We start from the raw sequence: 13,442 nt of genomic DNA on the forward strand, positions 1-13,442 counted from the left end.
TGTCGACGGGCGGCCAGGTCAAGACGAGTAGTGCAGTCATTCGTTCTCGCGTAGCTTGAACAGGTCCCCGTCGCACGGCTTTGTATATCTTCATGGCGAGCCCGATTTTTCGGGCACAGCTTCGACGCATACGTTCAAGAATCTGCTGACAATTCCACGCACGTAAGGGCAGCACACGAAAAGCCGCGTATTTACTCGGTGGACCGTCGAAAACGACTTGCTCAATTCAGCCTGGCTGCGCTGTCCGCCGTCTGCTTCCAGCGACAACATATCATGGCGGATTATCCAGCATAGGAGATTGCATGAAGCGAGTCATGCTGGGTAATCCGCCATGATGTTGTCGCTGGCAGCAGACAGCGGGCAGCGCAGCCAGGCTGAATTGAGCAAGTGCCTTGTTTTAGACTGTCCGCCGAGCAAACACGCGGCTTTTCGTGCGCTGCTCCAGTGCATGCAATTGTCGGCAGATTCCTGAGTGACGTACGCGTCGACGCTGTGCCCGAAAAATCGGGAGCGCTATGGAGAAATGCAAAGCAGTGCGACGTGGACCTGTTCAAGCTGACTGCACTATCCGTCTGCATCTAGCTGCCCGTCGACATCATGGACATTCATGATTTCTGTTCTGGCGAGTAGTTTGATACTTGCCTGGATTGGCGTCGATCTCACGTGTGTTGGCCCGCGCGAGCCATTCGCGTGCCGTCGCTAGAGGAATCATTTGCTTTATCGCCCTCGTGCAGACGTATTTTTGAAATCGTTAAGAACCCGCTGTCAGCCTGTTCGATCGCGCCAGCACCGTCTGCGCGCACTACGCGACCATGTATACGAGGCTCAGTGGCAGTGCCGTGCTGCGTCGTCTGCTGCCAACGAAATCATGGCGGATTACCCAACATGCATCGCCTCATGCAAGCTCCCTATACTGTAACGAACACTTGACACACAAGCACCAGGGCAGCGAAGAAAACTCAGCGCCTCCACATACCCACACAATCTGTCCTTATATCTGCCCGTCCAATTAGCACACGAAATTACTTCCTCCCTCAAAGCGGTCACATTTTATTGTTCTCTCCACATTATAAAATTATGGTCTTAAAACACATTGCAAAAAAAAATAAATCTTTACATTTTACTTGCACTCAAAGAAAGGATACTGGCAGGCAAACAAGTATAAGAGTTCTCATACTGCCTAAAAGCTGCTTAACAGTGGAATGGCTATAGCACAGAAAACAATACATAGAATAAATCAGTATACAAGGAGAGCGTATATAGTGTCCACAGCGAAGCGTTCGCGAACAAATCCTTCGTACATGCAGCGAAGCTCATGAAGTCATTCTCGGGTGGGGATGTCCCATAAGTTCAAATATTTCCATGCCTCACCAAGAAGCTCATTCTTAAGGTCGTATTCCTGACCTTCACAGTCATGAGGGGATGGAAAAAGGTGTGCCTCAGACTTGTTCAGGCGCGCCACCTGCAATAGTTCGCTTTTAATAGCCACCAGTGTTCTCTCAAGCTTCTCATTAATGGCGTAGTTGCTTAAGCCCGTATGGGAATGCAGAATCGTGTTCATTGAATTGCATGACACAATGCGCACGAGCGAATACACAGCTGCTCTGCTGAACCTCGCACCCAGAAGTAAGTCCGCCGCTAAACAGGCCATCGTCCGGTTCACGCGAAGCGATTGCTGTATGGTTGCGTCGCACACTTCGAGATATTCCGGGCCGTGCAAGATTTTCAGTTCAGAGACGCTATGGTTATCTGCTAGGCCTGCTGCCAGATGCTGAAGGAACACGCTGAGATCGCCTGAGTCACCTTGCACTACCGTCAGTTTGACGGTACTTGAGTTGATGCGCAGCAACTCTTCAAAAGCAAGGGGCACGACGTCGTCCGCCCCGCCGATCTCCCACCCGATCAGGGTAAGAGACGAGACGGAGCGAGATTCTGCAAGTCCCTGAAGCAAAATCAGTGATGTGTCCGGAGTTGAGGGAAAGTCGAGCTGGACGTTCTCTAAGATCAGGCTGTCCCTGAACAGTTTGGCTAGAGCCTGGGCGCCCGTGTCACACACAACTTCGTTACAGTCAATACACAGGGTGGTCAGTGTGTCTTTGAGGCAAGGAAGGGCAGTGAGGACAAAGTCCGCTTCCGGACTATAGACGGAGCGAAATTTAAAGTGTCGAAATCGAATTTCATCGTTTCTGATCGCTTTTTCCAGCAACCAAGCATGATTACCCTTGTGACACATGGAGACCCTGTCACACAGGCGGTTCTCGACCATGAAAGTTAGCAAATCTCGATACTCGCACTCCCTTCCACTTAGTTCCACGAGGTAGAGTAACTGTAGCGTCGAGTTATGTGCTAGTCCCTCCAGCAGCTCCCTAGCTCCATCAAAAGAGATTTCGCACCCGTCCAGATGAAGTTCTCGAAGCGACCGGTTCTTGGAAATCGAATTTTTCAACAGTTCCAAAGCGATAGACCTCATATTGGGCACGGTAATTCGAAGCACTTCTAGAGACCGTGCTCGTTCAACAACGGCTGCAAGTTCTTCCCAGACAATGCCGTCATCTTTCTCCACAGAAGTGTCGAAAACAAGCTCGAGGCTTTTCAGCGTCTCGCTAATGCGCACAGCACGCACCAGGTGACGCAGCGAGGAAGCAAGTGTGGAGCTGGAAACAATCGCAAGTTCAACTAGATCTACGTTTGTTACGAGAGCATCCAAGAAGGGTTCCCAGTCGCAGTCCACACCAAGTCGTAGTTTCTTGGCGCTAGCTCCTAGCAAGCGGGCAATAGTTTGGCCATTAGCCGGCTTTCGACGGGCCGTCAGTTCTACCTCTTCGAGACCATTGTGATCTTCGATTTTGGCGACAATCTCCTCCATCATGGCATTGTCTAGGCAAAGGTCTACAAGACGAAGCGTCTTTAGACCTTTATTGCGAGCCACGAGAGCTGCAAGGTAAGTTGCATCCGCCGCAGACAGGTGGGAACCGACCAAGACCAGCGCGGTTAACTGCTCCGCACGTTCGTCGAGCACGCGATGAATGGAGAAACTGTGCATGTTCTCTTGTACATCTCGAAGCTCGACAGTTTTAACTTGTTTGCTAAGTTGCAAGAGGCTCCAAAATTGCTTGTAAGGATAAGGCGCCATGATGCTCGTGTTCACCGTCACGCCTCGAATGCACTGATGATGGCGAAGTAACCAGAGGAGAACGATGAAGGCCATAACATCTTCAGTGCCTTGGGGAACAACGGGACGGCTGATAGTCTGGCAGAGAAATGCATTCTCGTGTACTTCGAACAATTCAACCCCACTTTCGTTTAACAACTTGTTCAACATTCGCTGGTAGTTGAGTGCCCAGCATCTAGATCGTTCGCCGTCTCCACTGCAAGGGGCCGTAAGGGGAGGTACTTCATCGTCATTGCCGCGGAACAGTTTGTCGGCGAGTTGAAAGGTCTTCAGTGCGCTCTGTGGAGACTTGAACACGCTGGCGTCCGTTTCATGAAGGAGCTGGCTGAACTCGACAGTAGCAGCATTGGTAGTTGGGCGTTGAACCTGAACAGGAAACCATAGTTAAATAAATCATCTGACTAAATGTTCCTCGCAGCCAGCTTTACTGCCTCAAAAACCCTTCACGCGATAGGAACCACCACATTGTTAGTCATACGAGGTTTTATGGCGCATAAGCAACAATAGCTGTCATGCGCCGAACACAAGGTTAGATGATGTGTTAGGTACAGGGGTAGTTAAAAGTTCCAAGGCCGCTCCGAATGGCCGGGGAGCGGTTGTTCTCCGCTATCGCGGCGCTGCTATCAGATACGCGCGCTGCCTCGCGCCGGTGGCGAGGGTATGTGATGAGAGAGGGTTCGGCCCTTTTTTTGCTCTCCTAGATGACAAAGCAGTGAAAAATATAGTGCGGCGCGCGCCTTCGGGATTCCTTCTTCGGATTCCGCTGCGCTGCAAGCCGTGGCTCGGCAGACGATCGTTCGCCGGAGTGAAATATGAAGCTGGTCTCAGTATTTAGTTGTACTATGTGCGCTTCTCTGTACTTTTCGCCTTTTTGGCGTACAATAACTTGCATTTATCATAACGTCGGCTATTTCACAGCATGCGTAGCCGTCACTGTGCCTTCTCTAATCGTGTCGTTTGATGGCAATTACTGCACAGTAATGGGGTAAAGCGCATATTGTTTTCTTGTGCTTCTGAAGGGTTTCTCTGTTGCGTTATATCGAGCTCCTCATCTCAATCCTTGTATGTGTTCAGTATCCTCACGCGCGTGATGACCCGCTAATGTTGGGGATTAAGCACATGTTACTGACATTTCTTCATATAGTTTACGCAGTATGAACTCCCACGGTTGTGTTTTGAGCGCCTGCGCTCGCCTTCCTGCTTTCAAGAGAAAGGAAAGAGTACTTTTCTCAGTTTACAGAAAACAAGCAGGTAGTGTGCTTAAATCGCGGACCGGGTGGAAGAGTACGTTGCCTAATCTAAATAAATTAGTAATCTGACCACGTGTCATGAGACGCCTTCTTTGTCCGCTTGTTTCCTGACAATATGGGAAAGTGCGCTTTTCATTCTCGCAAGAGCAGAAAAGCATGCGCAAAGCACAGAAAACGCAACCCTGACAGTTCGTACTGCGTGCAAAACCATGAAATATTTCGCAGAGGCATCAGCAACATGTTAACTCCCCAGCACATGCCGATCTTCAAGTGCTTCACCCTGTGTTTCATGTTGGTGAGTAGCACGCACTAATTGTATCTGAGAGCGAAATTGTAGTTAAGCATCAACGAAAACCCTTCAGAAACACCAGAAAACAATGCGTGCGCTACCCCGATTTGTGTGCATTAAATTGGCAGCAAACGACACGATTAGAGAAGGCACAGTGACGGCCCCGTATACTGCGAAAGAGCTGATGTCAAGTTATATGCAAGTTATCGTACTCCAAGAAGGCGAAAAGAACGGAGAATACAACTAAATATTGAGACTAGCGTCACGCTTCACTCCAGCGAACGGTCGTCGGCCTCTGGGTGATTGAACTTTAATTATCAAAATTAATTAGCAGCCTTCTTTTGATTTCATTATTATCGACCTCTGGGTGATTGAGCGGTACGAAGAACGTTTTCTGGTCACACTTTCTGCTGACACGAAGCCTGACGCAATAAATGTTATCGCATTATAATGCTTTCAGCAGGCTGCCTCTATAACCGCGCAAGTACCCAGGAACGGCATGGGGGGAGCAGTGTAGCGCACGCACTTAATATGCACTTCCCACATTCCAACCCTCCGTGAATGTATTCAGAGCGTAAGCGCAGCGAGCTGGTCATAGACGAAGCTAGAACATCTTGAGAACTGGATGACAATGAAGAAAGTAGTGCTCACCGCAGTCCCCTTATCTGCGTCGTGTGTGTTCCTTCGTGCCAAGAGCGGAGATTTGGCCTTTCGAAACTACGTTTTCTTTTTAGCAAGTTATTGTTTCATTTCATTTATTCCAACAACATTACAGATGCTGAGGACCGTGAACAAAAAGCCTCTAACTGGACACAAGACGCGGACAGCAAAAGGATGGGGCACATCGCATGGGCGCTTCAGTGTGCAAGGCGCCAGCGTTCATAATTCTAGCCAGACTCGCCGATAAGCTGACGGTGACTGCTCGTAGCGTCCACTGCAAAGCCGCAGAAATTTGTCCGCAACTATTAGCATCAGCGCATGTCGTCCTTCCATTGTCCCCACCACCTGTGTGTTTCACTCAAAGCAAAATACAATTCATTCTTAACTCGATGGAATAAAGCACTTAGGCTGTGAAGTAGAAGCACATAAAATCCTGCATTGTTGTAGAGGCCCGCGTTAGACCAGTTTCGCGCTCAAATGCTGGCTTCTATGACCACTGCACTGTTGTTGCGGTCTCATAATTGTAGCGGCATGCGAAATCGTAGTAACGAGCTACTAATTGATCCCGACCACCTGCTGTTTTTCATCTATAGTGGCCTGGCATATCGATTCACCTCCCAAGGTTTTCGCTGGCAGTGAGGAACAGTAGTACACTTGCTCCTGTTTCGAAGAATTAGTGCAAGGGCACACAGTGAGAGCTCCCACAGCAGGGAAAAAGCAGACGGAAGCATACGGGCGCACTGTAGGTGGCTATAGGCAAAAAACCTGAACTTACTTCGGGCGACGGCACAGTTGGTTCCGGCATGGTAGTCTGGAAATCTGCAGCCGCTCGGACGGGCCAAATACGGCGCAGACAAGACAGCAGTAGCAGCGCTATTTTCTTTGTGCGTACACAGAGGAGCCTTGGCGCCTCAGCTTATCGTATCACTTCCAGCCGACGACTGTCGCTATTTAAACTGGCATCGTTCGAAGAAAGCGCAGAATGACGGTATATCCTTGTGTTCATAAACACTAACAAGTGGTAGATTATGTTTTTTTTTTTTTTTTTTTTTTTTTTTCATGCAGTCAGCGTCACGCGTATACTGCCGCTCGCAGCTACAATGAGAAGGCTGAAAGCGCGAAACTTGAAATGACGCTGGCATGAAAAGTAACTGCATTTGCAAGAGCGAATTATGAACTCAAAGCATCAATTGTGCACATTCAGCCTACATACGTGCTCTACGCACAGTACAAGACACTTGCATAGATGTTTAATTGCACATCGATTGATGGTAGACGATAGAACCGAACAATGACATGAGCCACGCCAGCCTATATACCGGATGTTTCATAAAAAGGCTAGCCAGAAGCCTTAAAAATAGGCATTTTGAGATATTTTCTCGAAGGAACGTAGCGTCAAAACAGACAGCACAAAGCGAGACGGGAAAAACGCAACTTGCATTATACAGGGTGTCCAAGCTGACTATAGCCTAGGGTTTAAAAATAGAACATCTAAGGTAAGCCAGAGAAACCACTTGTATACAGCTGCCTGCCATCTGGCTCACCGCAGACAATTTCATATTTCGCAATTAACGACTTAGTAATTAAGATATTTTTTTCTAATTTACTAACTATTGCCTTAGACAATAATTGTGATTTGCAAAATTGGAGAGCATCTTCTGAAACGCCCATTTCATTTATTTCCGATAAAGAAAACAACACGCGTATCTTTTTTTCCAAGCTGTAAAGAAAGCCCGCGAAATACGCATTTGTGCGCCACGATTGTAGTGCTCTCAATCGTTGTTTGAGTGAATGAAATTAGCTGCGGCCGTGACTCGACAGCCCAGTCTCCGCGGTAGGCTATGTTGGCGATAGTTGCAGCCAGAGCTATGAGCCCTCATCACCGAGATTCCGTTACATCACCGTCTCTCCCATTAGCGAACGTCACAAAACGCGGGTGAAAGGATCAGCCAATGAATCTGCGCGTACGGGCTTGGGTAAAGTGGCGAGAGGACACCACGTGACTTGACTCAGATCCGCGCTCGCACTTTCATTTGCTGGTACTTTATCGCCCATCCGCCGTGGTGACGTAGGCTGCTGGGCGTGCACTGGCCCTGTCATGATCTCTGTGGTGACGGGTGAGCTCGCTGCAACTTGCACCGCCACGTGCGCCGACTGCTTGAAGCGGAAAAAGAAACCGTCGCAGACATATCGGCCTGCCGCTGCGATGGCCCCTGTGGAGCCACGGCTACAGCTGATTTCGTTCGCACAAACCACGGTTGAGAGCACCACAACCGTGACGCGCGAATATTGGCACGTGATATTTTTTTTTTCGCGGGCTTTCTTTAGATCTTGAGAAAAAGATAAACGTGAGGCTTTTGCTGACTAAAGACAATACTTAATAAATTTTAAAAAATTATCTTAATCGGTAATTAGTTAATTGCAAAACAAAATGTTGCCTGTGGTGCGCTAGATGGCTGGCAGCTGTATAGGAGGTATGCAATGAGGCCATCTGAGGCCCTGCTACCAGATGGCGCGAGCATCGTCCTGCTCCTACCCGCCCCGTCCTCCATGTCGAAGGTCGCCGGTGGCATAGGCTCGCGCAGTATCAGGTTCGCTGTCAGGTGCCCGCCGTATAGACCTACGCCGTGTTTACAAACAAAGGGGGCGCTCACGGCGCCGCAGCCGACTGGGGGTGAAAAGTAGGGTTAGCGTCCATAGGAATACATGTAACCGAACAATTCTAAAGCAGTTTTCTCACTTCACAGTGCACCTGTGATGTCGTTATTCGGTGCAGAGTATTCATGAACATCCCAGAACAGATCGTGAAAGTATGAAATCTCATTACCGAGGCGAAATATTTTTAAAACACCGCGAAACGTATGGGAGTGCGAGTTGGGAGGGCGACCCATAGAAACACACGTAAACAGAACTTATCGCAAAGTTTTTCTCGTTTCGCAGAGCACCAGAAGGGGGGGGGGGGGGGGGGGGGGGGTCGGTCTCTAAATATTGGCCAGCCCTTTTAAGAAGTGTGTGACAAAGTGCTGCGTCATTTCGGAGGCAGTCTATTTTTAAAACTCCCCAAATAATCTGTGTTGTGAATCCGGACACCCCCAAAAGCCTCACTGCAAGCTGGGCGTATACGGGGTATTCACGTGACGTCAAAGCTGACGTCAGTAGGCAGCCGGCGTCATCTTTGCGTCCTCTTCCGACTAGTACGGTCAGCGGCTTGTCTGCTGGTGTGAGTTCGTTTTCTCTGTCACTAGGCCTCATGCCAGCACTGGTTTAATGAAAACTAAATCGACATCGTGGGCGACAGTTCGAATTATCTGCAAAGTGTGCACGATGTGGTCAGAGACCGGTACATCAAAAAAAAAAAAAAAGAACTGTGGCACCGACCCGTTTGCAGTCGATGCGCAACTGCACCGTAAGCGTCAACCTGTGACCGTGCATAAACATGCGCGACATCCATGAGTTTGTTGTGCTGCGAACGACCGACTGAAAGGCTACAGACTACTCGAAGGACACAACTACGTTACAAGCGGCTTGTTAATGAGCCGCGTTTGAAGCAGACGAACTCGCGCTTTGCGCAATTACATGCGTGCCGTACAATGCTTATCCCAGCTAAACTGCTAAGTCCTTGTAGCTCAAATTTAGAATAGAAATGACATTTCGTAGCCAGTATTTTTTATACCAAACTTGTTTGGTGTACTCGCCTCATTCGTTCAGAAGGAGTCGGATGTATGCACCATCTGTGACGGCAACGGAGCAAACGAAACCACGGCGATTGCCGCGGTGGCGCCACCTCGTCGCGTTGTGGACTCGAAGTGATTTTTTGCAACAAAACTCTTCAAATACAGTGCAGTTTTGAATAAACTAAGTTTCGGTAGTTATTATTTACGAATAAGTTTATAAACCTCTTCAAACCTTCCGCAAAACAACTCTGCCCGCCTATGTTTTTTCGCCGAATATTACTTCACAGACGACACAGACGATGCGAACATTCCACTGCTTCTGATCGAATGAAGCCGGTGCGCCACACAGAGTTTATCTGGCCCTACGAAGGCTTGAATTGCTGCAAAACACGACGAGGAGGTGCTGTCGGCGCACTGCATGCGCATGGCTAGACATGGTGATGCATGTTCACGTTGCCGCGCTGTTCTTTTGCCCGGAATATGGATTGCGAATGCGGGAAGAGCAGCCGGGCCCGGATCGTGGCAGCAACTGGCTGCCAGGGAACATCCAGAAGATTCCAGCCCAGCCCATTTTCGACATTGATTTCGCGGTTGAGCCGTGCCAGCCATACGTGACCTTGCATCTCAGTGAGTTGTTCGTTCAGGCGGAGTTGTTCGTGCGCACTTTCGGAACCTTAAAAAAGCCGATGCCGTTCGCGCAGCTCTTCACCTTTCGTTGCTTGCACTGTGTACGGCTATTGCAGTCTACGACAGCTCAACGAACAACAGCTGCGGATGCCATTGCTTGCGGAACCACGCGCGCGAACGACAGCACTTGGTACGTACGTTTGCCCTGTTCTTTCGGTGGACACAAAAATGGCCGAATGCCCCACAATTACCCGTAATGCCCTGCGCACAACGAATCGGGCAGTTCTTTTTTTTTTTTTTTTTTTACAGTGTGATATGCTGCCGCATGGGATAAATTAGATTAATAGTGTCGCTCAAGTGATAAATCAGCAGCAGACGACGGCGCAGGCGGCATTACTCACCGCGGCCGCCTCCAGCTCCGGAACATCTGCTAGCGACGACGATGGTGGTGCATGCATGTTCGTCTGCAACTGTGCGCGGTCACTTTATCGTGCTGTGAACAGTCCCGTAGATCGTCAGACTTGCACTACTTGCAAGGGAATGTAGTGTGCGCTGCAGCAATGTCGGACTACGTAAAAAGCTTGTCGGAATCGTATGAACAGCGCTACAATTGAAAGCTGTACATTGACGCCGTTGTGAAGCCGGACCCATTTGCTACGCCTGCAACAGATTAGGAAGTCCTCCGGACTGACGCGGGCACTCTGCTACCATCGGGCATGGCAAACATTGTAGTGTATTTGATTTTTTCTCCGAGTCGCCTCACTGCAGAGACCGTCCAGGCATACAAGTCCCGGGAGGCATAGAATTATTTTGAGTCAGGTGTGCGCGCAAGGTGGTCAACGGGCATATATACTAGTTAACAAATTTTTTCTTTTATATTCTTCTTCCCTGTGGTATCGCTATGGTTCTTATATATCATTGTGCACTTTCTGTGCAGTTTCCTTGTCTTTTTTTTTTTTTTTCGTACGGCGCAGACCATGAAGTGCTTGCACGGACGTCGGAATTATATAAAGCCTGTCAAAATGTTTTTACGACTTGCTCACCACCTGTATGCATCGCGACGCAACTATGTATGCATTCATTGTAATACTTATCGCCTTTACCTAGCCACAATGTTTTCAGAACGCAAGGACACCGTGCCCGTTATTTTGCGTTTTATTCATCTCCATTTACAGAATGAACCCTGCCTCAACGGCATCATTAATTACTGCCTTACGCGGCTCATGCGCGTCGCCAGCACTTGGAATGTTTTTTTTTTTTTTTTACTTCCGCCATGAAATATGATGCTTAGGTGTGCATGGTACAAGATGTTCACAAAAAAAAAAAAAAAAAAAAAAAAAGCCGCTTGGGCTACTCGCTTCCGGGTTCGTCTGGAAAAGCACCGCACATATTTATTGATAAATATGCTTTACAGATGTCAGACGTGAATTGTTGTTGCGTACGTATATTCATGGTCCTAAAATAATGCACCATCTCTTAACAAACGACTGCTTTTTTAGGCGCAAAGTCAGCTTCTTTGCGAACCGTTCTTTACATATATATTTTGTATGGGCCGCGCTACCGCAATGCATTTCTAACTCGGATTCTAGACAACGAGGAGTTTTAAAAGTAGATTGCCTCCGCAATGACGCTGCATACTTTGTCACACACATCTTCAAAGCGCGGGCCAACGTTCATCGACCGGCCAGCACTTTTGGTGCTCTGCGCAACGAGAAAAATGTTGCGGTAAGTTCTGTTTACATGTGCTTATATGGGTCGCCCTCCCAACTCGCACCCCCATACGTTTCGCGGTATTTTAAAAATACTTTGCCTCGGTAATGAGATTTCACATTTCCACGATCTGTTCCAGGGCGTTCATGGTTGCTCTGTACCGAATAACGACATCACAGATGACCCGTGAAATTAGAAAACTGCTTTGAAATCTTTCACTTCCATGTACTCATATGGGCGCTAAGCCTACTTTTCACCCCCAGTCGGCCCACGCTGACGGTAGAAGCGCCACTGCATTGTGCTTACGTCACAGATCGGTGTTGGTCTATATTTGAAGTGATCCGTAATATTCGATCAAGCTGGTAAATACGTCCACATCCATTTTTCGTTGTGGAGCCCTTTATGCGCATGGAATCTGCAGCGATATTTTAATGCTCCGGGACATAACACTGCCTGTTTGGTGGTGCAACTAGGTATTCACCCGTGCAACCACTTGACAGAAAAAGTGGCCGGTTACCAATTTCGCGAAAAACGACTTGCAGCTCGTTAAACCCGTTGTTAGCTGCCACTGAGGCAGAACACAGCTTGAAGAGACAGCGAGCGCATTAAATGCCCCAATTTCAAAGCTGGCATGGCCGCGAAATGCACATTTCTAGTGGCGGTAGCCGGCAAACTGACGATGCAAGCCTGCACAGGCGCTGTTACAGCAGTAAAGCGAATCAATGCAGTTGCTTAATTTTGGTGACAGAACGTCGAGCAAAAAAATAAAAAAATACTGTGACGCGCTCGCAGCATAAACGGCGCACACGAGAGCATGTTTTACAAATTTAGTATCGGCTACGTAGCTCTGCTTGAGATGCACATAACCCATGGCACCTAGGTTCGCAACAACGCGATGTGCAGCGATGACGCTTGATACAGTTGTAACATATCACTTGCATTTCGATGGAGGTGACAGCGTTAGCTGAGCGAACAGACACGTCGCAATGTGCTCACCTCTAAAAACGGCACGCCGGTCATCGACACCCTCACGCACGTGTGACTCTTGGCCTCGCTTTCTTGCCAAAAATTTCATGGCTTAGTAAGTTTTAATTTCTTCACCTGTAGCAAAACTTAAGACCGCACTTCACAAGTAAGGCACCGATGTCGGGGAATTCAACGCGAAGCAGTGGTCCTGTAGTACGCGGCGCACCTCGGCGAAGTTACCGCGGTCGTACGAGCCGATGTTTTCACAAAGTCAAACATTTTGTCGAGACCGTCATTTTTCTTGTTCCACGAAGTCCACGGGTGTATCCACTCACTCGCATGGTTTTCGCTGGCACACGCATAAATTCCGTCAACACACCAAAAGGCGCACCCCACGGATCGCGAGTTGAATACTGCGGCTCGGTGCGGCGCCCGCACGCACGACCGCGCATATGGCGAATGCTGCACTAAATGCTGCACCGGCCGCTAGCACCCCTAGCGGATGACGTCACGTGCATACCTCCTATACAAGCGGTTTCTCTAGCCTACCTCAAATGTTTCATTTTTTTAACTCTTGGCTAAAATTAGCTTGTACCACCGGTATGTAAGTACCAGCTGCATTGCATTGTATGCACCAATTACATTATGCCCACTAACCAGCCCCCGGTAAGTATTAAGCTGCCTTTTGAGGCAAAAGCCTTTCTAGGTTCATGGAACGAAATCCTGTGCGCTGATGTGTCACTTGTCAATCATCCTGATGACGTCATCAGAAAAATAAAAATCGTGTATCCGCCGGGAACCGAACCTCCATCCCTTGAATCCCCAGCCGAGAGCTTTAACCAACTGCGTCACGCCCGGGATCATGAAATACGCATAATAATTCTTCTACCGTGAGGATGATAGTATAGATGACAATGACGCTGCGATTAGTGATAATGACAGCGATGACGCCCCGCCGGGGTGGTGCAAGGGTTACGGCGCTCGACCACTGTTCCCAAGGACGCGGGATCGAATCCCGGCCTCGGCGGCCGCTTTTCGGTGGAGGTGAAAAGCAAGGCGCCCGTGTGCTGCGCGATGTCAGTGCACGTTAAAGA

At 48.8% G+C, this 13,442-nt stretch overlaps 1 protein-coding gene across 1 annotated transcript; it reads right to left on the reverse strand.

Moving 5' to 3' along the window:
* Nucleotides 1-835: 835 nt before the first annotated feature.
* On the reverse strand, nucleotides 836-6,353 carry LOC146206625 (uncharacterized). The gene is made up of 2 exons (XM_084591381.1): nucleotides 6,147-6,353; nucleotides 836-3,538 (listed from the first exon to the last, which is right to left on the reverse strand). Exons 1-2 carry the CDS (start codon nucleotides 6,174-6,176, stop codon nucleotides 1,322-1,324), a joined length of 2,247 nt encoding a protein of 748 aa, XP_084447507.1. The 5' UTR covers nucleotides 6,177-6,353; the 3' UTR covers nucleotides 836-1,321.
* Between the last annotated feature and the right edge of the window lie 7,089 nt (nucleotides 6,354-13,442).

Source organism: Amblyomma maculatum, chromosome 1 (assembly GCF_055883805.1).
Source record: "Amblyomma maculatum isolate TAMU_Amacu chromosome 1, ASM5588380v1, whole genome shotgun sequence".
NCBI classification, from domain to species: Eukaryota; Metazoa; Arthropoda; class Arachnida; order Ixodida; family Ixodidae; genus Amblyomma; species Amblyomma maculatum.